This window comes from Prinia subflava, chromosome 2, assembly GCF_021018805.1.
Source record: "Prinia subflava isolate CZ2003 ecotype Zambia chromosome 2, Cam_Psub_1.2, whole genome shotgun sequence".
Taxonomy (NCBI): Eukaryota; Metazoa; Chordata; class Aves; order Passeriformes; family Cisticolidae; genus Prinia; species Prinia subflava.
In genome coordinates, this window is record NC_086248.1 from 5,975,170 (window position 1) to 6,002,570 (window position 27,401).

Genomic DNA, 27,401 nt, shown 5'->3' on the forward strand with positions numbered 1-27,401 from the left:
GAGATGCGATATGCCATCACATCACAGGCTAAGACCTGCCTGAGCGTTGGCTTGGCCAGCAGACAGAAACCCAACGCCAGGCAGCGAGAAAGAGTAGAGGTGAAGTTGAGGTTTGACTCTGGGAGCACATGGGTACGGTTACAGAGGGAGCTTCAAGGTAAAACTGACCCTTGCTGGTTAAGGCTAGAGGCAGCTTATTACAAAAAATTAGTTACTAAAGGCATGTTATTAGTCTGTGTTTGTCCCACATTCAGCACTTCTCAGGAAACCAACAACTTTGCATGAGTTGGTTTTTCTTTTTAGGTTTATGAACATTAATTTTAAGTCATTTGTGGAATTTCATATCAGGACTAAAAGTATAAAAATACATGACAATTTGTAGGCTTAGTGTCTCTCCACAGGGTTTGTAAAGGAAGTGAAATCTTTTTTTTATCAGCCCTGCAAGCAGGTGCAGATGAATCAACTACAAAATAGGTCTCTGAAGCAACCAAATCTCCCCCTAAGAGCTACCTTCCATCTTTATTGAGTCTCCTTATCAACCAATACCTCTCAGGTGCCAGCCAGATACAAAATGTAAGCCACAGCCTGGCAAGAGGAGGAAGAAGGGATGTTGTGGTAAAAAGTACGGATTATTTTGGAAAGTCATCTTTTGCAGATTGTGTCTCATCTCAGCTGAGACAGAAAGTGGGTGTATTTGTCTGTACCTAGTTTTGCCCCCAGCTTGGTTACCCAAAACACCCTAATCAGGACACTGAAACAGGGAAAATGTTTTAACTTCTACATAATTGTCGACAGTTGATTTCAAAGTTCAGGAAACACCCTCCTGTACACTCCCAATGATACACCAAGGTCAGGACAGGTTTTGACACCTAACAAAGGTGAAGCACTGGAAACCTACCACTGTCAACACTTCCCTGACATTATATTTACTTATAATATATTTATATTTACTAACTCAGCTGTTGAGGTCATCAAAATTTTTTAATTAAAATGTCTCATCTGAGATACTGTAGGGAAGCTGCTTTCCAGGGAGTGCAGAATACCACCCTAAGTGAAGTCCTACAGCACCCCTGAAACCAGCCACAGCTAAGGCATCACCATAAAGGCTGTGAGGATAAGCCACTTCCAATAAAGCTATAGAGAAAGAGGAATTCCACATAGCAATCTTAAGAGACTGTAGGAAAAAATGTTATAGGACAGCCCAGGCTCCTGCAGGGATGTTTCAACAAAGGTTCCCATTCAACCAATACTGACACAGCACAGAGTGAAATGCAGCAAGGAAAGCACAGGCACAAAAGCAGTGAATCCATCAGAGGAGGAATCTCCCTGCTGCAGGGAGACTGCAGGGGTTTTCCTGCTGCATCCCAGCCCAGGTTCATGACGACTGCACAAAGACTTGTGCCAGCACATCACAGAGGCAGGAAAAGAGGCTGGGGAAAGTCATGTCCTTTCAGCCCAAACAGCAGGACAGCCAGAAGTCCAATCAGAACTGCAGTCTCAGTGAAAATGTTATTAAATGTGGTTTAATACAAGTGAGGGCAATCTGATGCCATGAAGCAGAAGCACCACCCAGGCTTTAGACCAGGTTGTTCTTTAACAGCTTAACACCAACCCTGACCAAGGCAGGAACACAATCCCTCAGTCAAAACCACACCTGTGTTTCAGGAGTGGACATTACCTTTGGGAAGATCAGTGGTTGGTGGAACCTCATAGGGCTGCTCACCCACTTCAGTGCTCGATGAAATCAAAGCTGTGTTTGGAATGGACGCCGGAGAACCACAGACGTTGTCACTCTCCTTTGTCCCTGGCTTGATGACCACCATGTTTTTCCCAAAGCAGTCAGTGTAGGGTTTGCACTTCATCACACTAGAAGGCACATCAGAAAAGGTACCACGAGGGCACGGCTTGCACCTGACGTCTTCGGTCTCGGTTCCTTTCTTGCGGACGCCCCAGCCGACCGGGCACACCGTGTAAGGGACGCAGGTATCGTTTGTCTGAAACGTACCAGACAGGCAAGTGCACTCGCGGTCAGTCAAGGCAGTACAATGGGTTTTCTCAATCATTGGCAGCTCACAGGGTTTCCTACAGGGGTGGCACCGCTCTATGCCGTTCTCGTGCTTGGTAAAGGTCCCGTCTGGACAAGGGCTGCACTCTCTTAAGGTACTCTTCGTGCAGTGCTTAGACACGTAGGTTCCTGCAGGACATTTGTCACAGGTCAGCTCTTCGTTGGTGGCATGGTCGAGGTGGCGGTACTTGCCAGGGGAGAGGCTGATGGCATTCTGCTCAGAGGTCAGCTTTGACTGACCATCAGCGGTGCCAAGGAACATGAGCAGCTGGAAAACAAACAGGAGGTATCAGCCAACAACAGCGGGCAAATGGAGCCCTCTCTGTCAACGACCCCTGGTAGGATCCCAAGGCATGTCCCAGAGCTGTGGGCCCATGGACAAGTTACTACACCCACGGGGGGGACCTCAGCGAGGCTGGAGTGTGATGGAACCAGTGCAGGTGGCAGCACATTCTCCAGACACATCCCCAGCTACGATTATAATTGCTTAAATTTGACACCACACTTCTCGGTGAAACTGAGCATCATTTACACTGCAACCCTGCCAGGGTGGTAAATACTGCTAATTGTGTTTCAGCAGTATGTGCTACCTGGCCACCCCAGGAGAATTCAAACCAGCTTTGCATTTCAAGGCTGAGAGGCTCCAGCACGAGGCAGGCACTCACTGACAAGACAAAAAACACATGCAGATGGCAGCTCTGACCTGTAAAACTTTCCTTCTCTATTTGTTAATCTGCACTTGTTCAAATAGTTACCTTTCTGAGTAACACAAACCAGGATGAAATCCAGGCTAGCAGCTGTTTCTGGGCTATTTCTCAGCTCCTCTGCCTTTCCACAATTTTTTATGACCTGGTACAAGTGTTGGGTTTGGCGAGACCGCAAGGGATGTTCTGCTTTGAGCCTCCAACCACATCTGAACCCACTCTAAACCAGCTGCATTAGCAACAGGAGAAAAAAACCCATGCTATTTTTACACTCTTCAAGGAACTCTGCTGTAACTCAGCTCCTCATTGCATCAGACGCAGGTAAAAGGACAGCAGTTTTTAGACAGTGAACTGGAAACAACTGGGCTTTGCTATAAATCTGTCTATCTCTATTGACTTCTAATCCCAAAGCTTTATTCCTTAATTCCTTTCAATGATGTTTCTCCATCCCCAAGAGAAGCTCCATCTACCAAGAAGTATCTCTGCTCCCTCCAGAAGACCTCTGGTCCATGGATTTAATGTCAGTTATGGCAGCAGAGATAAGTCACCAAGAACAAAAAGCATATCAAAAGAAAGGCGGACACAATCCCTCACACAGCAGGCAAAGCAATAGGAAAAACGTTTCCAAACAGCTGCAGGTTAAGTTCGGAGGGAGAGAGGGAACAAGTCAGCGTTACCTTGAATTTCCAAACATTTTCTACACTGAAGGTAAAAAGACCAGAGACCCTAGTGCTGCTCAACTGCAGAGCCAAGCACATAAATCACTTGGCTGTGTTATACAATCCCTCGCCTCTTGCTCTGCTACCTATTCTGGGCTATCAGCCAAAAGAATATATTCAGAAGGAAAAAAAAAAAAAAGGCTCCCAACAATATGACTCTGCAGAAGGCACATCGCGGCAGAGCCGCAAGCTGCACCGCATCATTTTTGGTGCAGTCTCTGGCTTCCTGGAAACACACAGCACATTTCTGTTTCACCTGCTAAATAATTTACGGCTTGGGATTTGTACAAAACACTTCACATTTTTATTTTATTATTTTTTTGTTTAGTTAGTTTTCTCCCCCTGAAGCAGCAATTACAGAGCAGGCAGAAGCAGGCAAGCCCGCAGGAGCTGAGGAGGATCCTGCAGCGGCTAGACTAATTACAGCACGTCAAATTAAAAAGCGGGGCTGCCCTGGCAGGCAGCAAAGGCTTACAGCATGCATTTTACTTTTTCCCTCCCCTAAGACATGATTTAACAAAGTGCTTAGCTGGCTCTAAGGAAACCTGCCACCCTCCCCTGTAATCTCCATGACGCATCCCTGAATTAGCAAAGTGGCCTCTTAAGGTGGCAGGAGGGGTCACCTGTGTTACTCACCCTGCTGCTGTGCCAGCGCCGAGCAGGACAGGGTGACAGGAGAGAAAGGACAGGCAGTGACTCTCCTGCTTCACCAGGAGTGAGCTGTGTGCTGCTGTCTCAGATCCTGATTTCTCTGCATCAAGCTAGACCTTGGGAAACCCATGGACAGCCCTGCTACAAGCTGTTCCATGGGTTCCCTCCTGCTCTCCCTGTTCTTCCCATTCCAGCATCTTCCCATCCTTCACCCGGGTAACCAAAGTCTGTAATAGGACTAGGTTTGAGTTGGCTTTTTAAATTTTTTTTTAAACCCTATCTCAAGAAAAGCAGTGCTGGTATTTTTGAACATCTCAGGATCTTCAGCTGCACATGCACTTCCAAGGGAGAACAGCAAGTTCCAGTGGGGGATGGCTAAGCAGCACTGAGCATCTGCTATTTATTCAGACTGGCATTTCTGCTCCCTAAAATAATCCAACTGCTCAGGTTTTGCAGCACTCAGATCTCTGAAAGTGAAGGCTAGGAGCAGGAGGACATCTTCAGCAAAAAGGAGTGTCTGCTGGTTTGGTCTCTCACCCTCAGAGCTGCCCACCAGCACAAAGACCTGGACCTTTCTGGCTGACACTCCCAGTTCCAGTGGAAAAAGTAAGCAAGTAAAGGAGTGAGCTCTGCTGAGCTACTGCACTTCATTTCATTATTCTGCTACCAAAGTGTACAGGGTAACAAAAAAACACAGAAAAAACCAGAATGGGTGCAAGACAACATTAAAGAGCAAACTTCATTTCAGCAGTTTCAGCAATGCTCTCTGTGCCCAATGCAGGAACAAAGAAGGGTTTTTAATGGGATGGGTCCCTTTCCAAAAGGCTCAAGCAGGACAGGGTGGCCACAAGCCCAAAGAGCATCCTCAGCTCAGCACCAACACCCTGCACCACACGGGCAAAGGCACTTCCCAGACACCTTCACCTATTTCAGCACATGAAGGCTTCGTGATGTGAGGAAATCAGATCAGGCTGTGGGACACCATCATTCTGTCCTCCTCACACCAGGAAACATTCAGACAAGGGGACCTTTACATTCAGCTGCAAACAAACCCCTGGTGTGGGCACGACCCACCTCAGCACCACCCAGCCCGATTACTCCATCTCAGAGGGTGCCTTTGTGCTGTGCTCCCATCACCCTTTTTCAATAACTGTGCTGCAGGGAGACCTTTTGGGCAATCTGCACATGAAACAGCTCTTAGGGGGCAACAAGCTGCCTTGGCATGTGCACAAAGAATGCAGCTGCAAATAGCTGAGAAACCTGGTCCAGTGGTTGGCATACCTGCCCATGGCAGGGGTGTTGGAACCAGATGATCTTTAAGGTCCTTCCAACCCAAAGCCATTCTATGATTCTGTGAATACAGCATCTCATTAAGGGACCCAAACCTACACAGTGAGTCGAAACACCAGCAGAAAGTTGGTGAATCAATTTTCTGTCCTGAAATTTGTGTCCTAAAATGCTGCAACACTGAGACTGTCATAATCTCAGGTTGTGTACAGTGCTGCCTTGCTGCCAGACTTGTGAGGACACAGAAATAAACCTAAAACTAAAGTAAAAAAATTTAAAAATTAAAAAAAACCAACCCCAAAACACGAACGGCAGCTAAACACAGGACACTTGCTCCTAGTAGAGAAGAGCAGGGCAGAGACCTGCAAGTGAGCAGGGACGAACAGTGCTAAACTGATCCTCTGGGAATGGTTTCCAAGCAAAACCAGCAGAATCTGGTAGAAGTGGCAGCTGGTTCTGTGGCAATGCCTTGGCACAGGTCGGGGATGAGCTGCACTGCCTGTTGCCCTTCCCAGAGGTCGGCTGCACCCTTCACCGACACTACTGGGAAAGTGCTTGCAACATTAAAGTAAAAGAAATAAACACATAAAAACACCAGAAAGACAAATAAACTGGTCTGGAAGTTTTACGGTAACTTGGCAGACAGGAGGAGAAAACGTCCTGCCCTGATCACTGTAAAAAGGATCAAATTACTCAGTCCGAAAAAAAGTTGCCTGTGAGGAGAGTACTGAAGACCAAGGCAAGTTTCTGCTTCTTGCAACATGACCAGCTATTTCAGCTGGTTTGGGGTTTGTGAAATGAGAGTCCGGGACTCACTGCTCAGCAGTTCCTTTACTCCATTTCAACACCAAAACACAGTGAGTGGAGCGAGCCAGAACAGCAGCACCACATCTGGTCCCCACGAAGGAAAACCCAGCAGCCAACCCTGCAGCCAGCGCGGAGCAGAGCTCGGAAGCATCCCCGCCAGCCATGCTTTTGCTCCAAACAGATGAAATCCCAAAGCTTTCCAAAAGCCCAAAGCCGAAGTAAGGTGATGTCGTGCTGGTTCCAGGCAAGGGCAGTGGGGGAGATGGTGGAAACTACCTTGCAGCAGTCAGTGGGATCCCAAAAAATCCACCAAGCAAACGAAGTCATAGCCAACACCAGCCCCACAGAACTGCTGCCAAGCTGCTACTGCTCCAAAACACAGCAGCCAGGCAGATTTGGTTTGCTGTACTAGTAAAAGACCCACCAGTTATCAGTTTGAACATACTTCCCTTGAACATACTTCCCTTAGTCTCGAAAGACATGAACTCCCTGTGTGACCAAAGGGAGATGCCCAAAATGTTGAAGTATCGCATGAAAATCCAGGGAGTTGCCAGCTCACAAGAAACAGGAATTTTGCCTTGCTTGCTTGTATGATCACACACAGAGGTGTGAGAACACACATGCACAAGTACCAAACATGTATTTGCTCAGTCTTGCTTCATGCCCCAAAATTGCTGTCGTATTCCCCACACCTTTAAATCACTCTTTTTTTCCACCTCTTCCCTCTCTACCCACCATTCCCAACTGACCTCCAGGATCCCAGCTGGAGCTGCATATCTCAAACTCCCCATCAGCATCTCATCTTCCAGACGTGCAGCAGCGCTGGCTTCTCCCGGCTCGCTTCTCCCAGCGGGAATCCAGCACTGGGGAGCGCCGGGCCAGCACCGAGCACGGACCCCGGCTGCCCCGCCACTGCGCCAAGCTCCCCCTCGCCTCCAGCGCAACCAGGCTGTTTCCCGGCTAATGCCCTTCCAGCTTTAGATTATTTGTTGTTTACTCGGATTCCTGTCGAGCCAGCGCCAGCTTGCTCAGATCCACCTTGAGTTCAAGAGCAAGTGCTCTCCTCGGTTACACAACCCAGCCGCAGCAGCTGCGGCGTCTGCCTGACACACCGAATTACTGTCTCTCCCAAGGAGCCGGGATGCAGCCCCAAAGCGCTGATTGGGAAGTGCCCTACCTGGGAAAGTAAATGGGGAGATAAAGCTGCCGGAAAAACATTTCCGCGCTAAGCCAGCGCAGCTGCCCGCCATTCGCAGCGGGGAGTTTTACTGCCTGTCCAAAGGGTGGCAAGAAAAGCAGCTGCGGGGGCGATGGATGGATGGATGGATGGATGGATGGATGGATGGATGGATGGATGGATGGATGGATGGATCCCTGTCCAGTGCCGAGCTCCCGGAGCAGCGCAGAGAGCACAGCAAGGATCCGCTCAGCTCTGCCTGTGCGGCACAGCCCTGACTGGGGGATGCCGCCGCCTGCGCTAACATAGGGATGAGGAGGATGGATATCGCAGGGAATATCGCACCAGCCGGCGTCCCCTACCGGGACCCCGGGGCTGGAGCGGGCAGCACACCCTGGGAAAGGCGCACCGGAGCCCCGCGCAGCCCCCGACACGCGGAGCGGGGCCAGCGGGACACCCAGACACCCTCCTCCTCCGCCAAGCCGCCCCCGGCGGGGCAGGAGGCGCGGGCGGGCAGCCCCGCACTGCAGCACATCCCCACCCACGCCGCGGACACGCGGATGCTGCGCGGGCACGGACCGATCCCCGCGCTCCGCGCACACGCGCGCACTCACCGCGAGGATGCCGGCGAACCCGGCGGAGCTCCGGCTGCCCGCGGCGGCCCCCATGGTGGCGGGGCCGGGGCTGCGGGCGAGGCGCTGCCCGAGCGGCCGCGCTGCCTCAGGCGGCGGGGCGCGGGGCCGGCGGCGGCCAGGCGCCCATGGCGGGGGCCGGGCCGGGCCGGGCCGCGCCGAGCCGGGGCCGGGGCCGGGGCCGGGCCGGGCGGGGCGGGGGCCCTGCCGCGCTCCCACCTGCCCTGCCCTGCCCTGCTGCGGGGCCGCGCGCGCTCTGCCGCGGGGGCGGGCCGCACGTGGGGCGGCGCGCGGGGCCGGGGCGGGGCCGGGCCGTGGCGTCACCGCCCGCGCGCCAGGGCGCCCTCCCGCGGCGCGGGGACAGCGCGGGGACAGCGCGCGGGGCCGCGAGGGGCGCGTGCCCCCTCAGCGCCCGCCCCGCCCGGGGCAGCGGCCGCTCCGCGACCCCTCATGGACTGGGGCGGGAGCGGCTCAGGCGGCCCAGGGTAGGTCAGGTCCGCGGGGAGATCGCAGCGGGGTGGGTGTTCGGCACCCTGAAATCGTCGGGAGGGAGGGGAGGTTTTGTTCTGTTTTGTTTTTCGTGTTCTCCAGTGTCAGACATACAAGGAAGAATTTTTTCACTAAAGCGGTGGTGAGGTTGGCACAGGTTGTCCAGAGAAGCTGTGGCAGCCCCATTCCTGCCTCATCCCGAGGCCGGCTTGGACAGGTCTCTGAGCAGCCTGGTCTGGTGGGTGGCATCCCTGCCGCTGGAATGGGGGCTAGAACTAGACAGCCTTTAAATGTCCATTGCAACCCAAACCATTCTATGACTCTATGAACACGTAGCACATTCCCTGCGGTGGAGGAATTCATCAGGGAGCAAACACATCCCTCCATGGAGGAGGATTAGCTGGATGCTGAGGGTGGCCACAGCGTGGACAGTGCCCTCACCTCCCATCTTGGAGCATCTGAGCAGGGTGGGCAGGGCAGGGTGACAGTCACAGTGTCCATCAATAGCTGTGGCAAGTGATGGAAACAGGTCCAGGTTTGTCCAGGGAGTCAGGGGAAACTGGAGAGGGGGCCAGAGTCAGGACTGGAAAGCATGCAACATGGGTCCAAGGTCCCTACAGGAAATGGGAACTGAGGTGGGACTTCAGCATTGTTCCAAAGCCTGACCAGGAGACCAGGGCACCCCTAGGTATGACTGATCAGGGCCTTCAAGGCTTGTGAGTGCAGCAAATCAGGGCTGTTTATGACTCTACATTGCTGGTTGTCTGTTGAGAAAAACACTCAAACACTTGATTTCCAGAGCCTGCAGGAATCCTGGTGACCAGCAGTCACCTTCTGGAGATACCCTGAATTCAGATGAATCAAGGGAGGGTTTCAGTGCCACACCAAAGGAAACAGCACAGAATTTATATAATCCCATCTGAAAAAGAGGAGGGGTGAGACGGAAATGTGGTGCTCCTGCTCTAAAGAAGTGTGGATTTCATTCAAGCCCTTCTGATGCTCACAAGAAGCCTCATTCTGATTCCAGGGAGTTTTGAGTCCAGCTAGAAGGCTCCTCTCGCAGACAGAGTGGGGTTTTTCTCCACACGCTATCTCCATCTCTAATGCTGGAAGGGAGCTGGAGAGGAGTAATGACCCTTGGAAGCCTGGGAATGAGTCTGGAGAGCTTCCCTCCCAGAGCTGGGGTAGCAGTGGCAGGACTGCTGTTCCCAGGGGGGAGTAAGGCCAAGTGTGTGTCACATGTGCAGGGAGAAGATGTTCCTCCACAGCTGCCTGTGCACCCGTGCCAGTGCTGCAGAACCCTGTTTTGGGCTTTGCCTTCCCTTGGGACCCCCAAACCCGAGAACAGCATGCTCTTCCCAGGAGGTCATTGAAGGAGAGCCTCATCCCAAAGAGAGATCAAAATGCAAACCAAGACACAGAAAGGTTGTTCAAAAAAATGAGATGCTTGTCACTGCTTTTAATTCAAAATAAATTGGGCAAATAATAGGCAATAACACAACTGGGTTAACACCAGGCTTGTGGATGGTGGAGTGAATTTTTAAGTTTAAAAATGTGTAGCTCTCTGATGAAATACAGGGCAGACCTTGGTGCAGAATTAAGTGGCCTGGTTGTGTCTGGGCTAGAAGATGGTTTGAAATGCCCCAACAGCACCAACCCACGCTGGATACATCAACACTGTGAAGGGCAGCGTTCAGATTGTATTAGGGAAAAGCAGAAAAATAATCATCTGGAGGACTGAGTGACTCAGGGGATTGGCAATAAGATGGATCATGTTTCTGCTTTGCAATGGATTCCAATTAGTTACATCCGCTTTTAATTATTATTATTTACACAGAACCTAGAGGCAGTCCACAGATTATCCAAAAATGCACGGGGTGATCTGTAAATCCCCCATCCCTCCCCCTCTCACAGCCCTTGCAATGACAAACCCCAGTCACACTGCCTGGACTGCTTCGTACTGGCTGAGACATAAATTGCTTATTAGTGACCAACTTGCTGCTTCTCCACTTTTGTCACTCTTCGAAAGGAAAACAGGGAATGGGTGACTGAGGTTGGAGTTTCGTGTTGAGTGTTTTTGTTGGAAACAGCAGCAGCTCAAGAAGTTCCTCCTCGCCTCCCTGCATTCGGTTCCTTTTTCCCCCCTGTGCCACCCTGTGAGTCATGCAAATACACCCAGGTCAGTGAACTGGTAACTTTGAAAAACAAAGAGGGTTTTTTTAATCAGAGTAGGTGAAACTCACTGCTCATGTTGACTAAAGACTGCTGGGTCTTTGCTGAGCTGGTGGTAGGAGTCCAAGTAGGCATCCACTGACCTCATTTGCCACCAGAAATGATCATCTCTCCAATGGTGAGATCGCTTATCTTGTGAGGAAAGGCAGTGCTCCTGCTTAGTCACTTGAGGTTTATTCAAGCCTATTCATGAAATGGGAGGAATTGTTTCACCAGAAGAAGCTATTTGGGAAATTTTGAAGAATACGCCACAGAACCATGGAATCACAGAATGGTTTGGGTTGGAAAGGACCTTAAAAATCATCTCGTTCCAAACCCCTGCCATGGGCAGGAACAGCTTCCACTAGACCAGATTGCTCCAGACCCTATCCAGCCAGGTCTGGAACACTTCCAGTGATGGGGCACCATCGCTTTTTTCACCCTGTAGAAACCAGAAACATTCCAGGAAGTGATTTCTCATCCCTGACTTGCGCTAAAAGATGCCAGGCTAATGGGGCAGGCACCATTTCCTTTCAGACTCTCTCATTCTCTGTACATGGACCATTGCTTCCACATCTCCCATGGAAACAGAACATTTCTGTGTTGGTGTTGTTGTTATGGGAAAGTGGCTGCTGCATGGGAAAATTTGTGACTCCAGTTCATATAGAAACCACAATTATAACTTGCATTAACATGAGTTGGGAAGTTAGATCAACAAAGACCATAGACTTCCCTGGGAAGTCTATGGTCTTTGTTGATCTAACTTCCCTATGAGTCCTTTCCCTATGAGGGAAAGGAGAGTTTGGGTGGGCGTTCTCACCCTTCTGACCCTCCCTATGATCTCCAGGAAACTGGGAAGGGAAATGTCTACCAAGAGCAGATGTTCCCAGCAGGAATATATAGATACACACACACACACACACACACACACATACACATAAACACAGTCATTTCAAGCCAGGTGTGTTAGCTCTGGTGGACTTCCCACCTCAAGAACCCCATGAGATTTCAGGGCCGGGAGCCAGGGGTGGCAGATGGGAAGTGAAGTGTGGCACTGTTGGATGGAGGTTTGGTTGCCATCACACCTGAGCTGATCTCTCTTGTGGAAATGGTGGATGCACAGCTGGAGAGATTGTTTTCCCAGAGGACTTTAAGAAAGGAGAAGGAGCATCTGATGGCCAGGTTAAGTTTGTGAACACCACCTCAGTCCTGTGCCTAGGGCTGTGAGATAACCAGCAGGTGGGATGGGGAGGTGAGGCTGCAGGTGAAGCACAGGTGGCCCTGCATCTTCTCTCCTGGTGAGATCAGGGACTGAGGCTCATGAGGCTGGCATCTCACATCCTTCCCAGGTTGGTGACTCTCTGTGAAGAAGTTTCCTTCCTGTCCCCCGAGTCACGCAAGTGCTGTCAAGCAGGACAACTTTTATCTGAGTGAAATCCACAGCTGCCTGCGTGCCTGGTTTGGTACATGTGGAACAAACCCAGCAGTCACATCTGCACCTCTCCGAGTTGAAATAATGGATGCATTTGAAGCTTCATATTTGGGGATTTTATCCCTTTGGATCTTGTTTTGCAGGACATCCTTTGGCTCAGCTGCAGAGTGAGGTCTGGATACAGAAATCTGAACGCTCATCTTAACCTCAGCAAAAGCACTGGGACTTTAGGCACCTCATCCGGTGCCCTCATTCACCTCCCTCCTCCTTCTTCATCCCTTTCCTCCTCAGTGCAAGTGCTCTGGGGGTGAGCCTTGAACAGTGCCTAGCAAAGCCGAGCCTTGCTCTCAGCTGGGGTATCTTGATAGTCATGAAGCTGAAATGAAATATGATGACACTAGAAATGAAAAATGCTGAAGAGCGCTTTTATGGATGAATCAGAAAGCCTTGCAGTGTCCCTGGGTTTACACTGGAGGAGGTGAGGCAGCGGATTGAGTGGTGTAGCTGTGAGCAGAGTGTTGGCAGCAGAGCTCAGAGCTTCATGCTCAGCAGAGGATGATGTGTTGGCTTGCTCCTCTGTGGCCAGCATGGCCTAAGTGGGATAGGGAGGGGACAAGGTGACAGGATGGTTTGCAGAGCTTTCATAGAGCACTGCAAAGTTCAGCATGAGTTTCCCAATGCCAGTTGCTTTCCAAGAAGGACTGTGCACTCTTGCAGGTTCAACATCAAATAGATACCAAACAACGCCCGCTGCAAATCTGTTATTCCTGTCAGCTGTGGATGTGAGATCCCTTCTGTGTCATTACGCAGCACACGTGATCCTGCCAGCTTTGTGCCTTGTGTCACCTGCATTGGAGTGGCACGGGCAGCCACTGCCTAATCCAGCCTACATCCTCCTGGTACAGAGGGGAACCAGCAAATAACTCTCACCCCCTCTAACCCAGCAGGCTTCATCCCACTCAGCACAGCACACCGCTTTCTTTGCTCGAGCTCAAGGCCAGCCCTGGGCTTTCATTCGGAGCCCCAGGAAAATGCCACTTCCCAAGTGACCATGCCCAGCGCCCCAGCTGCACCCAGCTGGGCAGATCTCATTGCTGAGTGGTCACAGATAATCTTAGTCACAGTTTAAGGCCTTTTCCTACTCCTGTGATGTCAGGGGCACCCCACAGCTCCATTGCCCCAGGGACGGAGCTGTGCACAGGGCTGTGCCAAGGGGGTCACAGCCATCAGGTAGTGGTGTTCATGCTGGGAGGATCAGGGTGAGAAGTAGCTCTCGTGGGGCTCTACTGTCCCTGCACATCGTATTTAATACATTTATTACATAATATATTTAATATACATAATATATTTAATTGGATACAGAGTTATTCAGGGCAGTTAAGGGTGACAGCAAAGAGCTTAAAATAGTGCCTGACCAGGCGATAAAAGCACACATGAAACTTAAGTGTCCTTGAAAAGGGGCAAGGGCCGCCTCCGTGTAGGTAAGTGCCTCCCAAAACGGAGACCCAGAGCCTTCCAGAGCCTCCCACGGGTATCAGGTGACAGCACAGCTGTGGGCGAGGAAGGCAAAGCCTCCCTGCATCCGTGAGGATGATCAGGGGAATGGAGCAGACCCTGGATGGGGATAGCTCAGGAGGCAAGTAGCAGGGAGAAATATGAGGCTGAAGTCCCAGATGGCACAGAGAAAACCATCGGGGAAATTAGTAACGTATCAGGCTCAGCGTAGGTAGGTGACGGAGCCTGAGAACATGCCGGCTCCCTGAATCACCGCGATTTGTGCAACCCCAGTCCTGGCAGCGCCGGGTGTTCCCCGCCGCATCGGCTGAGCGTGGGCGGGCAGCGGTGGAAAATGTGCCCGGAGCAGCGTGGTGTGACTGTAGGCAGCTGCCGGGGGTCCCTGGTGTCCTCGGCTCCGCGGGGAGCGGGGCCAAGTGACCTGGAGGTAGCGAGGTGTTCTCAGCTGCCCTGGGCTCCTGCACTCCAGCACAGCTCTTTAAAGCCTCACCCAAGCTTGGCTGATTTAAATCACTTCAGGCTATTTAATCATCACACGAACAGACCGAGCTTAAGGACTAATTTATAGATTTTACACTGATTAGAGTAGCCGAGTGGGTTCTATAAGGAGCTGGTTCTGCCATAATAAGCTTTCAGTGGAGATGAAGACCCAGGGAGCAAGATTTCCAGCAGGAGAGCTCCAGCCTTGCCTTACACGCCAGTTTAGGAGGCAAGAGGAGTCTGTAGGAAGCTCCCTGCAGTCTGGCACTCCTGCCTTCACACATTTTAACTGCCTGCAAATCCTCCTCTAGGAAACTGAGAATTAGCCCCAGTGCTAAATTACTTTGGAAGAGAGGATCCTCAGTGGGGACTCTTGCTGGAAAGAATAACACGTCTGGATGTGTAAAGCAGTGAAGAGGTCACAGGCCAGCTCCTGGGAAGGACACATCCATCTCACCAGTCTCCAGGTCCTTCCTATAAACTGAGCAGTTTTTCTGTTCCCTTGACAGCTTTTCAGACCTTCTCTGTGGTTGTTTCTGCTCTGTTTGCCACCGGTTATACTCCAGCTGGGTGTGAGGGAGAAGGAAGGATAGGTCCCACACCCTGAGCTCAAACCACTTTCAGCCATGATTTAAACACATCAGCTTGAAGCAGCCTAGGAACTTGGCAACACAGAGGTCTCATTCCTGCCCTGTCTCCTGCAGCTCCAGGCTACCAGCCCATCCTCCCCTTTATCTTAGCTCCTGTGCTGGGTAACTTGGCCCTGACTTAGCAGAAACCTGTTCCCTTTTTTCACTCAGTTATTTTTGTGCCAGATTAGTAGTTTGGGTGTGTGGAGACTGCGCAACACTAAAGCTGATGCAAGGGAGAGCGATAGGGTGGGGGTGAGGGATGGTTCCAGGCAGCCTGTGGGTGAAAGATACTCAATATGGATACAAAAGCTGCAGCAGAGCTGATTACGAGGTCACATGGGGTCAGAGGAGAAGCAGAGATGTCATTTGGGGTTACAGTGACAACTGGGCTAAAGGGAACTGAGACTGAGGGAACTGGACAAGGCTGCTGAGAGGTTCCTGGGACAACCCCAGTGGCAGTTTCGGAATAACGGCTGTGACATGGTGACAGCTGGGAAGTGCCTTGGGAGCACTGTGGTTGCACCAGGCCTGGCTAGCAGCTCATTTCACCCTGAGCCCTGCCCCATCACTGCAGGACACTTGCTGGCTAGGTGGCAGTGGGATGGTGGGATCCCACTGCCATCCCATCCCAGTGCCATGGTTATGGGATAAGCCTGGTTAAAGGCAGCAGAGGGCTGGACGTGTAGCTGCCACATTCCTGCTCTTAGCACAGTTTTTTCCACTTCACCTTTGGAAACCTTCTCTTCAAGTCCTGAAGTGTCTGTGGAGCAAATTGTCCTTGAAAGTGAGCCAGGACACAGCCCTAAAAGTTCTGGATGCTGCAATCAAGGTAATTCTGCAATAAATGTAACCTTTCTGGCAGCACAAGAGAGCAGTTAAGGAACCCTTAATTTTTAGGGGTCCTCAAAAACACATCACTAATTTCTAGCCAGAAACATGGGAAAATTTAGTCACACCAGCCTGGATACTCAAGGGACTCTCCTGCCCTACAAGCCTTCCTTCCCTCACACCGTGCCTCAACCATCCTTTCCCTTCCCAGCTATCCTTCCCAACTCATGAACAAAGAAACTTAACAAAACAGTGCTCCACTGGAGGGAACGGAGGCAAGGGAAACAGGAAAGCAGATCATATAACAAGCATCAACCTCATCCAAAGTACACAGAGGCGTGTTCATCTTTCCCCTTCTCTTTGCTTTTCCATGGTCCTTAGGAAAACTGGCTACTGCCTCCATCTTGCAGGCTCCCACTGTGCCAGTTCACTGGTCTCAAGCTGCAGACTATGCATTTCTCCCAGGCATAAGCTATTCATCCATCCATCCATCCACCCATCCATCCATCCATCCATCCATCCATCCATCCATCCATCCATCCATCCATCCATCCATCCATCCATCCATCCATCCATCATCCATCCATTCCCACTAGCCATTACCTATCAGTGATGCCCTTAGCAGGAACCCCATATTGCCCTTTCTCAGAATAAGACTCACAAAATAAAGTCAAAACCCAAGGGCTGCCATTTTTCATGCCCAGTTTCTGATACTGATTGTGCTGAACCCAGATCTCAAGGTCACAGAGGGAGAGGAGTTTGGCCCAAGAACTTGTAGACCTTCGGTTTCCATCACCAGGCTCACCCTGTCCTCAAGCAGGAGTGGAAGAGGAGCGACTCAGACTCACAGAATCACTTGGGTTGGAAAAGTCCTCTGAGATCACCAAGTCCAACCCATGACCAATCACCACCTTGTCAACCAGACCATGGCACTCAGTGCCATGTCCCGTCTTTCCTTAAACACCTCCAGGGACAGTCACTCCGCCACCTCCCTGGGCAGTCCATTCCAACATTTAAAAACCCTTTCCATGAAGAATTTCCTCCTGATGTCCAACTTGAACCTCCCCTGGTGTAGCTTGAGGCTAATCCTCATGTTAGTTACCTGGGAGAAGAGGCTGACCCCACCTTGCTGCCACCTTTGCAGGTGGCTGCAGAGAGCCGGGTGAGGATCAGGAGCGTGGGGAGGTGCGCGGTGGCTGCGTGGCCTGGTGAGGGATGTGGTGCTGGGTGAGGACAAGCTGTTCCCTGGCTCCTGATTGTTACCAGATGAGTGGGGGACTTTTACGATCGCTGGGTTAGGATAATCAAATGCTGATTGGGACAGAGGAAGGAGAGCTGCCCTCCTCTTCCCTCCTGCACCCCACACCAGGCGCTCAGCCCCCTCCCCTCCCGCAAGCCTTTGTTCCTGGGGGTGATGCGCAGCAGCCCGGACGTGACTGTGGATCCCACACCCCCACGACGCCCTGCTCTGTCTGGGGTTATTGTGTGATGGCCAGAACAATGTGCTGTGGTTAAGGATGCCTGGGAGAGTGCCGGGAGGCTCTCTGCTCCCCCTCTCCCTGCTGGTGCTGGGGGAAGTAGCTTTTGGCCATCTGGTAGCTGTGGGTTTAGTGGAGGTCCCCCAGCAGGGGAGGAGATGCAGTCACCAGTGCTGTTCCTAGAGAGGAAAGCCAGTGTTTGGCACTGCTGAGCCACAGATGCACTGTGTCTTGGACATGGGATGGCCTTGGGCACGGTAGGATGACAGGACAGCTCATGTGGGAAGGGACTGCAGGAGGTCTCCGGCCCAATCTCTTCATCCTGCCAGCACTGGGGTCAGACCAGGTTGCTCAGGGCTTTAGTGAGTTGGGTCTTGGAAATCTCTGAGGATGGAGACAGCACAGCCTTTCTGGGCATCCTGTACCGGTGCTCAACTGCCCTCCTCATAGTGGGAACATTTTTTCTCATATCCAGTCTGAACCTCTCTGGCGTCAGCTTGTGTTCAGTGTCTGCACCTCTGTGTACACCTTGACTTCATCATCTCCATGTCCTCCTCGCAGGTACTCCAGAGCTTCTCTTCTCCAGTCCTGCATGCTCAGCTTCCCAGCCCAGGCTGTGTGAGCCCACAGGGCTGTGGGAGCTCCGACTGTCTTAATGGCCTTTCCCTGGACTCTTTCCCACGTGTCTCCATCTCTCTTGCACTGGAGGCTGTTGCAATATCCAGCCATGGTGTCAGCAGGGCTGAGCAGAGCGGAGGAATTACCTTCCTTGACCTGCTGGCAATGCTCTGCCTAATGCAGCCCAAGGGCCTGTTTGCCTTCTTTGCTGTGATGATGCATTGCTGACTCAATGCCCTTTCTGCACAGCTGCTCCTCCACCAGTCACTCCCAGCCTGTGTTGTAGCCTGGGGGTTATTCCTTCCCAGACACTGGACTTGGCATTTGCCCTGGATGAAGTCTATAGATAACCTTGCAGTATCAAGTCAAAGGGACTGAGGAGCCAGCAAGTGTCTTGCCTAAGTCACAGGGACTTTAACTTTGTAATGGTTTGGAAAGTCCTTTCTAGGGGACCATACCCACTCCTTAGTGGGGAGAATCTGCTTATTTGGGATGCTGTGATGGCTTGAAGCTCAGGCAGGAATATGGGTCAGTGATATAACCAGGAACAGCAGAACTGCTCTCACAAGAAAATCTCCTGCACCACCCAGTGCCGAGGCGGGGACCTGGGGAAGGCTGGGGGACATAGGGCTTTTCACACCAATATGTCATTGCAAAACCTCAGGAGCTGGGGGCTCCTGTGTCCTCCAGTGGCCATGGTACTGACAGGAGGGGAGGGAAATGTGTCCTTTCTGGCTTTGGGAGTCCCTTTGGCTGCCTGGGTGAGATGTCCCTCAATACACATTCTGTCTACACAGCTGCTCTGAGTGGGGGCATTTGTGCATTGCAGGCAGCTGAGCTTTGCATCATTTGGACTTCTTCTTGCTGGTTGTTTCCCCTTGTGCCCAGGTCCCCCTGGAGCCAGCTCTCAGAGACAGTTTCGTGTGGGGCATGTTTGGTCTGGGATCTGTTAATCACCTTCCTTTGCCGTGTGTGTCCTTTGGCCAACAAGTGTGTCAGGAGATGGGCATTGCCTTTGGCGGAGGAAGGCAGAATAACGATGAACACCCAGGGAAAACAGGATCCTTACAGGCCTTGGTGAGACCCCATCTGGAGTGCTGTGTCCAGATCTGGGGTCCTCAAACAAGGAAGACACAGACTTGTTGGAGCAAGTCCAGAGGAGACCACAAAGAAGGTCAAAGGGCTGGAGCCCTTTGCAGATAGACTGGGAGAGTTGGGGTGGATCAGCCCAGAGAAGAGAAGGCTCTGGGAAGACCTTAGAGAGCCTGTCAGTAATTCAAGAGAGCTTATAAAAAAGAGAGAGCAAGTTCTTACACAAGTAGATACTGATAGGACAAGGGGGAATGTTTTGAAACTAAGAGACACGAGTTTTAGTCTAGATGTTAGGAAGAAATAGTTTATTCAGAGAGTGGTGAGGTACTGGCATGGATTGCCCAGAGAAGCTGTGGATCCCTGGAAGTGTTCAAGGCCATGCTGGATAGGGCTTGGAGCAACCCGGTCTAGGGGGTGGCATCCCTGCCCATGGCAGAGGGGTTGGAATGAGGTGATCTTTAGAGTTTCTTCCAACCCAAACCATTTCATGATTCATGTGAAGTGACACATGTAGGAACATGTCATTGCTTTTCTGGGGATGAAGACAAAGACCCCCTTGGCTCCCATTCTTCTCCAGCTTACCACAGCAGCAGTGCAGGGTCTCACCCTCACCACAGAAAGGTCCCTTCCCCAGACCAGAGTATTTATTCCCAGGACTCCCCCGCCCCAGGACTGCTCATTCATCTCTCACAGACAGAATGGAGCCTGTCACAAGAGCAGATGCAGAGCAGGCAGAGCTCCCCATGAGACCCTTCACCACCAGAGATGATAAACAGATGGGGAAATCTGCTGGGAAATGCATTGACGTAAGGAGGTGAGAGGCTGGAGCAGTGTCCCCAAGGAGGTGGAAACAGGCTGAGAAAGCTGGATGCAGAGCCCGGTGCACAAAGGCTCTTTGATTCCCCCAGACGCCGCTAATGGGCCGTTTCCTCTCCCAGCCGTCCCTGTGGATCTGAGATGTCTTGCTGGATGCTTTGCCCCCCCTCTGTCTCCCTGACTTCTCTCTGGGATTTCCTCTGATCAAGCTGCTGGGTCATCCCAGGCTAGCGTCCCTCGTAGGATCCCTCTGTCCCCAGAGCTGCTGTGGCCAGAAGCATTTCTCTCAAAGGATAACTGCAGCATATGTGTAGGGAGCATGGAGAAGCCTCAGCCTTCCCCTCAAGACGGAGAATTGGGCTCAGGTAGTTCAGGACCTCAATCTGACTCAACAGCCGTCCTTGGGGGATGGGTTTACACCAGGACTGCACCCTGCTGCATCAATCCTTTTTGGAAGGATAGGGCCATCCATGCAATTATTTGTATAATCTATGTGATATACCTCTCCCTTTCCTCCAAAAATTAAATGTGGGAGCCCCTGGCAGCCCACTCTCCCAGACAGGCATCCAGCTACCAGGAGAGCAATGCTGGGACCACCACACTGGGCACAGGAGGGACAGGCACATGCTTGAGAAATTCATCCCTACAGCTTTGAGGTGCTGAGCAGGTCTTTATAATCAAATTTTAATTAGAGTGGCTGAATTTTAATAGAGAAACTCTGCAATTCCACGTTACATCCTATCCCCCAGGCCAGGTTGCTTGAGTCACACTCCCTGATGTTGTGGCTATGAGTTTTTTTGGCTAATGCAGCAAAATTCTTATTGGATTTGGAAATACAAGAAATTAGTTGCCCTGGGGGAAGGGGAGGCAGAGGGCTGCCTGGCATGCAGAGCTGCCAGGAGGCTCTGACAGCCAGACATATATTGCTGTTTATAATACTTAATAGCGAGCAGCTCTACAAAGCCCTTTCTTTATTCATTTCTCTCCCTAGCACTTCACAGCATGCAATAACTTGGATTTATAAATTAAACATGTTCCTTGTTTTAATACATCATCTACTTCTTATTCCGTAGTCCCATAATGGGATTTTTAATTGCCTGTCATAGAATCGTGCATCCTTCTGGCAGCCTGGGAGTGCGAGTGCAGCCACGAGTTCATTGGCCCATGTTGGTATTAAATGATGCATTTAAATCCTCACATTAACAAAAGCGAGGAACACGAGCGGGAATGTGGAACAGTCATCATTAAGAAGAATTGTTTTCTGTGGCAGAAAATGAGGAAAACCAGGCCAAAAATACAAACAGATTTCCCTCCCCTCCCCGTCCCCAAAGGGAAAAGCGTTGCACAGTGTTTTAATTATTGCTGGGTTTATTTTCAACTGATGCGTATCCAACAGCTTGAGCCCAGATTAGAGTCCAAAGCACTGAGGCAGGGGCTGGAAGACCCACTCCAAGGGTGGCCACACACACACACATTATCTGGTACCTAAACTGGACATTCCAGCTTCAGACCCCTGTCCTGCTGCATTTGCTGCAGAGCCATGGCTGCTTTTTCCCTGCTTCTGTGCTCAGCAATGCTCAGATCTGTGGGGCTGGGTGAGGCAGTCCAGCCAAGATGTCCTTGCCAGAGCCTGGGAACAATGGGCAGGAGGGAACAGGGGAGGGAGAGGGAGAATTGGGCACCAGGTAACGCCTGCTGCTGTGTTCAGCCTCAGGTCCCTGCACCCAAAGAGGGTGTGCTGGGGGGCAAGGGACAGAAAAAGGCAGATAAAAGGTTAACAGGGATGGAGTGCCTGCCCTGATGCAATTTAATGTGACTTCCTCTTGCAACACTTGAATATCTGTTTTTTGTAAGAATTGGCTGTATCCAAATCTTTTTATCACAGCTTCCCCTTCCTGGCAAAACAAAGCTAAATCCTCTAACATTTCTACTTTTTTATATCTTAATCTTTTTTAATTAATTAACATCTTAGCCAAAGTGTGCCCTAAATAGGAGACTTGGTCCAGCTGAGACCTTATCAGCACGGAGGCAAGCTGAGCAATTACCTCCTCTGGCTTACACACAGCAGTCCAGTATTGCAGCCAGGAAGGAGATTTGCTTCTGCTGGTATTTTCCCAACTGCAGATTTCTCATCCCCATCCTTTGTGAATTGCCATTCCCCTTCCATTTCTGCTGTACTGTTACTGGGTAAGAGCTCCCTGGTGGGTACTGTGCGTTTGATCTGCTCCTGCCAGAGCCACAGTTTGTGTTGCTATTTACTGGATTTCAGCTTATTCAAGTCATGCTTTTTCTCCAATTTTTCCAGCTAGTTTTGAATTCTCATCCAGTCCTCCCAGGTGCTTGACATCCAGCACAACCTGCATATTTTAGAAAAACATTCCCTGGGCCATTGCTGGAGTCAGTAAATGAAAATACTGAATAGGATCACCTTTATGCCTGATCCAGGAAGACTCTGCTCAAAATCTCTTCCTTGTGTGACTGAAAACTATCTGCAGTGACTGCAGCTGTCTCTTATTAAATTGTTCCTAAATTCACTGTCTCATATTTCCTTAATTTAAGAGAATTGGTAAAATGTCAGATGGGACTATTTCAGATGTTTGGCCTAAATCATGGCACATTTCAGCTGCCCAAGAGGGAACTTGAGTTGAACATTACTCTGGTTAGGGCAATTTATTTTTGACAAATTCATTTTGTCTTTTTATTCCTATGTTCTCCTCTGGCTTTGCATCAACTGTTTGTTTAACAATTTGTTCTGAGACTTTTCCAAGACGCAGAGTTAGGCTCCTGGTGTACAAATCCTGCTTTTTTAAGGGAGATATTGTGCCTGCTGGTTTCTGTCCATAGTGTATTTCCTAGCTCAGGGTGTCTGGGAAGAATATCCCAACTCCTTCCTTTGCTTGCCTCCCACTGTATTGTCCTCTGTTTGTGCTGACTCCATCTCCTCTGTCCCACCTAAACCATCTCTGGATGGTTTCTTTCTGCTCCACCCCTTGGTTTGATTAACTTCTAATTACAGTCAGTCAGCTGATGAACCTTTTTTTGTGCATGCAGCATTGGCCTTTCCCACGTCATCCCTTGGTTCCTCTCCTTCCTCTTTCTTCTCCTGATGTGTTTACAGATCCTCCCGTTGGTGTCCTACCCTTGTTCGCTGAGACTCATTCAGGCCTTCCTGTGTGGTTTCACAATGGGGCTGTTTTTGATGTAAATGCGTAATGAGCTCCCGCAGTTCTCACCTCCCTCTGCCCTGGGTGTGCAGCAGGGCCGCTGCTGTTGGGCTCAGTACTCATGTTTTCTGCCTTCCTCCTGGCAGGGAAACCACCCAGTGTCTTTAGGGCTTTTCCCTGCTGTGCTGGCTCTCCTTCTCCCTCAGGAAGTATCCACAGCTTCCCCATGTCTGCCAAAATCAGCTGGTTTGTGTCCAGCATCCCTCTGCCCTGCTCTTGCATTTCCCTGTTTGTGAGAAAGGTTAATTCTGCCACTTTGTGATTGCAGTCCCCAGAATCACTGTCCTTTCAGTTCCCAGCTGGCTCTTCATGGTCAGAGCCTGATGAAAGTACTGTTTGTCCATCTGAGCTGAAATGTTGTCCCCAGCATCCTAGGGATTCACTGGACTGGGATTCTGTCTCATTTCCAGTTGTGGATAATTGAAGTAACATCACTCTCACTGTTGTTGATAACTGGAGAAACCTCTCCTACCTCCTTCTCCTCCTCACCTCTCCTGCCATGGCCACATCCCAGGCCCTGCTGTGTGCCCTTCTGGGACTGCCTTCCTTACCTCTGCTCTTCCCAGATTTTCTTCTTAAGGACAGAAATAAGTTTCTGTGCTGTGCATCCTCTGTGCATTATGTCATCATTATGACTGTGTCTTAAGAATCCATAGTGCATTTATTTATCTCCTAGACTCCTGGAGGAGGTTCATAATCACTGCCCTTTTCCCTTTGTTTGGTCACCCTTAGACCAGCACTGTAATTCTCCAAGAAAACTGGATCCTTCCCCATCTCCTGTAATTGTGGAGCTCTGCCCGGGTGGGGGGTTCTCAGCTGTGAAAATTCAGCCACCAAAATCCTCATTCCCAGCCAGAATTGGCTGCCTTTTCTTTCATTGCTCATCCCAGTAACCACACAGTTTGAAGAATAAGGTGAATAAGGTGTTTGGGGGTAAGGATCATGCACCTCCCAGCTTTGGTGTCCCACAGGCATCCAAGCCTAAGCACTGAACCCTCTTCTTTTCCATTGCCACCCAGGGAGCCCCGAGCCCCTCCAAACCTGGCAGGCACCAGGGACTGGGGCTCACAGGTCTCCACCCAAACCAGCTGGTCAAGCCAACCTGCATCACAAACAGGAGACCCAGCATGTAATAGAGGGGTATTTAAAATGAAAATTGGATTCTGAGATTGGCCTCAGACTGTTCAGGGAAGTATTGTAATTAACTGTGAGATGTCTCTGCATACATTGTTGGCTGGAGCAAGAGATTCGAGCATCCGTTCTCTGGTCTTATTCTGCAAAGCCAGAGTTTATTTACTGTACATTTCAAAATAGGGCCCTTCCCCCCTCCCCATTTTGTGGAACAAACAATGCTATGTCTCTCCTGCACTGCAGTATTAGAAAAAAACTGGGTCATGCATATAATTCTGCAGAAGGAAACAAAAGGCCATTCTGCCCCTCTTGGAGCTCGTATTTATGGATGCTGTGGCACATTATGGTAATTCTTGCTTGAATCCAGCATATAATTAATAGCTAATAATTAGGCTGTGGCACTTTTACATGCAGATACAGGCAGAGATTCATGACACAGTAGACAAGACAGTAAAATATGACTGACACATAAAACTGCTTGCAGACTTTCCAAGGCACCAGATTCCCATCTCTGCTTTGCCTTCTGGCTTTTCACACGCTCGCGTGTGAAAAAAACCCACTCTCATTATTGGTGGTTGATAACAAATTTTTTCCTCTGTTTGTATTCTGTCCAGTTTAAACAACAACAAAAAATTACACCACGTCTGCATGTAAGGCTGGATGGTTGGTGGATTTATTAGCGGTATGAAGTCGACATCTGCTCTGGACTCACAGAGGGATAATTCCAGGAAAGCAGTAAATTGTGGGGACACACGAATATACTCACATACATTTGCTTGTAGGCTGTACATGTCGATTTTATAAATGCTTACGCACAAAGTGGGAAAAAAAAACAGCTTTGGCTTGATGAACAGCTTGAAATAACCAGAAGTGAAATCTAGTGTAAATATACTGATTTCTGGTACATTGTAGTGTTTCTTTGTGCTCCTTGTGCATTTAGCCAAGTATTGTCTCTTATATATGCACCCAGTGACTCATTGCAGTCTCTACGTGGAAGAGCAACCTCAGGCTGAAGAAATGAAAATAAAATAAATAAACTCCCCCTAGAAAATTGTTTCCATGACTGTGAGTGGGAACAGAAGTCTTCCTGCTTTGCTGAGGTCGGGATGTGACATAACCACTCCCCTGCCAGCAAGGCTGAAGCAAAGAAGGTGATGAAGCAAAAATCACTCCCATTATCACTGGGATTATCAGACCTAATCCTGCAGGGTGAGATGAGGTCTCAGAGAATAAACATTGTCCTCTAAGTGTGTCCATCTCTCAGCTGCCCCTCCCTGGCAAATCTGGGGTAACATATGGTCCAGGAAATCAAAGCTACAGACCCCCCTCTAACTTCCCCAGGCACACACACAGCTCTGCATCATTACACATCACCTAAACACCAAATATCTGCTGCACCTTTTTGTTTGTGGGTTTAATTTTCGAATAACAGCCAGCTAAGGTTGTAGATGTAGTGGGTTGATGCTGGCTGGATGCCAGGCAGTCATCAAAGCCTCTCTATCTTTCCCCTCTGCAGCTGGACAGTGGAGAGAAAATGTAACAAAGGGTTCATGGGTGGAGATTAGAACAGAGAGAGATCACTCACCACATACCATCACAGGCAGAACAGACTTGAATTAGAGATATTAATTGAATTTATTATTAACCAAATCAGAGCAGGATAAAGAGAAGTAAAATCAGACCTTAAAAATACCTTCCCCCTGCCTCTCCCTCTCTCCCAGCTCTGCCTCCTCCCCCAGCACCTCAGGGAGACAGGGAATGGGGGTTATGGTCAGTTCATCACCTGTGGCTCTTCCCACTGCTCAGGGACAGGAGCCTCTCCCCTGCTGCACCCTGGGGTCCCTCCCATGGGAGACAGTTCTCCAGAAACTTCTCCAGCATGACTCCATCCCGTGGGCAAGGGTTCTCCACAAACTGCTGCACTGCGGGTCACTCTTCCACAGGGTGTAGTCCTTCAGGAACAGGCTGCTCCAGCGTGGGACCCCACAGGGAACCTGCTCCAGCATCATCTTCTCTCTCCATAGGTCCCTGCCAGGACCCTGCTCCAGCACAGGCTTCCCACAGGGTCACAGCCTCCTCCCAGGCATCCACCTGCTCCAGTGGGGGTTCCCAGGCAGATCTCTGCTCCCTCATGGATTTCCATGGGCTGCAGGAGCACAGCTGCCTCACCATGGTCCTCTCTACGGGCTGCAAAGGAATCCCAGCCCTGGTGCCTGGAGCAACTCCTTCCCCTCCTTCTCCTTGGTGACCTTGGTGTCTTCAGAGCTGTTCCTCTCACATATTCTCATCCTGCTCTTCTCTGGCTGCAATTGCACCTGCTCAATAACTTCTTTTTTCTTCTTAAATATGTTATCACAGAGGTGTTACCACTATTTCTAATTGGCCTGGCCTTGGCCAGCAGCAGGTCAGTCCTGGAGCTGCCAGGGACTGGCTCTGCTGGACATGGGGGAAGCTTGTGGCAGCTTCCTGCAGCTCTCCCATGACCAAAACCTGGCCATGCCAGCCCAATACATGGATCTGCACGACCCCATTACAGCATCTCCTGGTACTGCAGTGCCTGTGTATGCCTCAGCCAGGAAAGCCCAATGTGTGTTATTTGTATAATTGTCAGATGGTTCGGGTTGGAAGGCACCTTAGAGAACATCCAGTTCCACCCCCTGCCATGGGCAGGGACATCTTCCACCAGCTCAGGTTGCTCCAAACCCTGTCCAACCTGGCCTTGAACACTTCCAGGGCTGGGGCATCCGCAACTTCTTTGGGCAGTCTGTGCCAGTGTCTCTGGGCAACCTGTGCCTGTCAGCATTCCCCCTCATTGACACTCCAAAGAAGTGGTGTGACTAAAGGCACTGGAAGGACTTGTGGGATAATTAAGAGCACCAGTATTAGAGCTGATATAGCTCTGCAGAATCCCATTCAGAAGGATTTCAAGCAGCCCAAGCCCTAGCACACAATCCTTTGTGGGTTTGCTCCTACTGACCTGGAAAGCAGTGGGACACCACTGGGAACGATGGCTACAGCATTCCTGCTCCTGGATACCCATGACAAATACACCCAGCATCCCTGCTACCCCTTGTTACAGATGGATCTGGGGGATGCAGTCCCTTGGGACACCAGGGAGAGCAGGAGGTGTGTGGGGCTGGGGTGAGGAGCTGCAGGAATGGCCAGCCCCTGCACACCCTGCCCTGAAGGGGAGAGGACAGCTTGAGTCTGCTGCTCTGACTAAACACCTTATACCAGGGACATGCTGGCACTGATACAATTTACCACTTTAAACCATGGACTTTCTGGGCTTAGGGAAATTACTTGACATGCCCCATTCCTCACCTGCTGTCTGCCCAGTTCCTTGCTGCTGGTTTTTCTCCTACTGTAGCTGCTCCACTCTAGATGAAAAGAAAGAAAAATGTGAGTGGAAA

At 50.5% G+C, this 27,401-nt stretch overlaps 1 protein-coding gene across 4 annotated transcripts in view; it reads right to left on the reverse strand.

The window, feature by feature from the left end:
• TNFRSF21 (TNF receptor superfamily member 21) overlaps positions 1-8,293 on the reverse strand; it is a 36,064-nt gene extending 27,771 nt beyond the window's left edge. For 2 of the 4 annotated variants that reach the window (XM_063424067.1, XM_063424062.1), the window contains exons 1-2: positions 6,983-7,136; positions 1,679-2,333 (exon numbers count right to left, since the gene is read on the reverse strand). In XM_063424067.1, the coding sequence (XP_063280137.1) occupies positions 1,679-2,333; positions 6,983-7,030 (703 nt within the window). In that variant the 5' untranslated portion in view covers positions 7,031-7,136. Of the gene's footprint in view, positions 1-1,678; positions 2,334-6,982; positions 7,137-8,024 lie in introns of those variants that run through there. The other 2 variants (XM_063424060.1, XM_063424065.1) reach the window with 2 other exon arrangements.
• Positions 8,294-27,401: the final 19,108 nt, after the last annotated feature.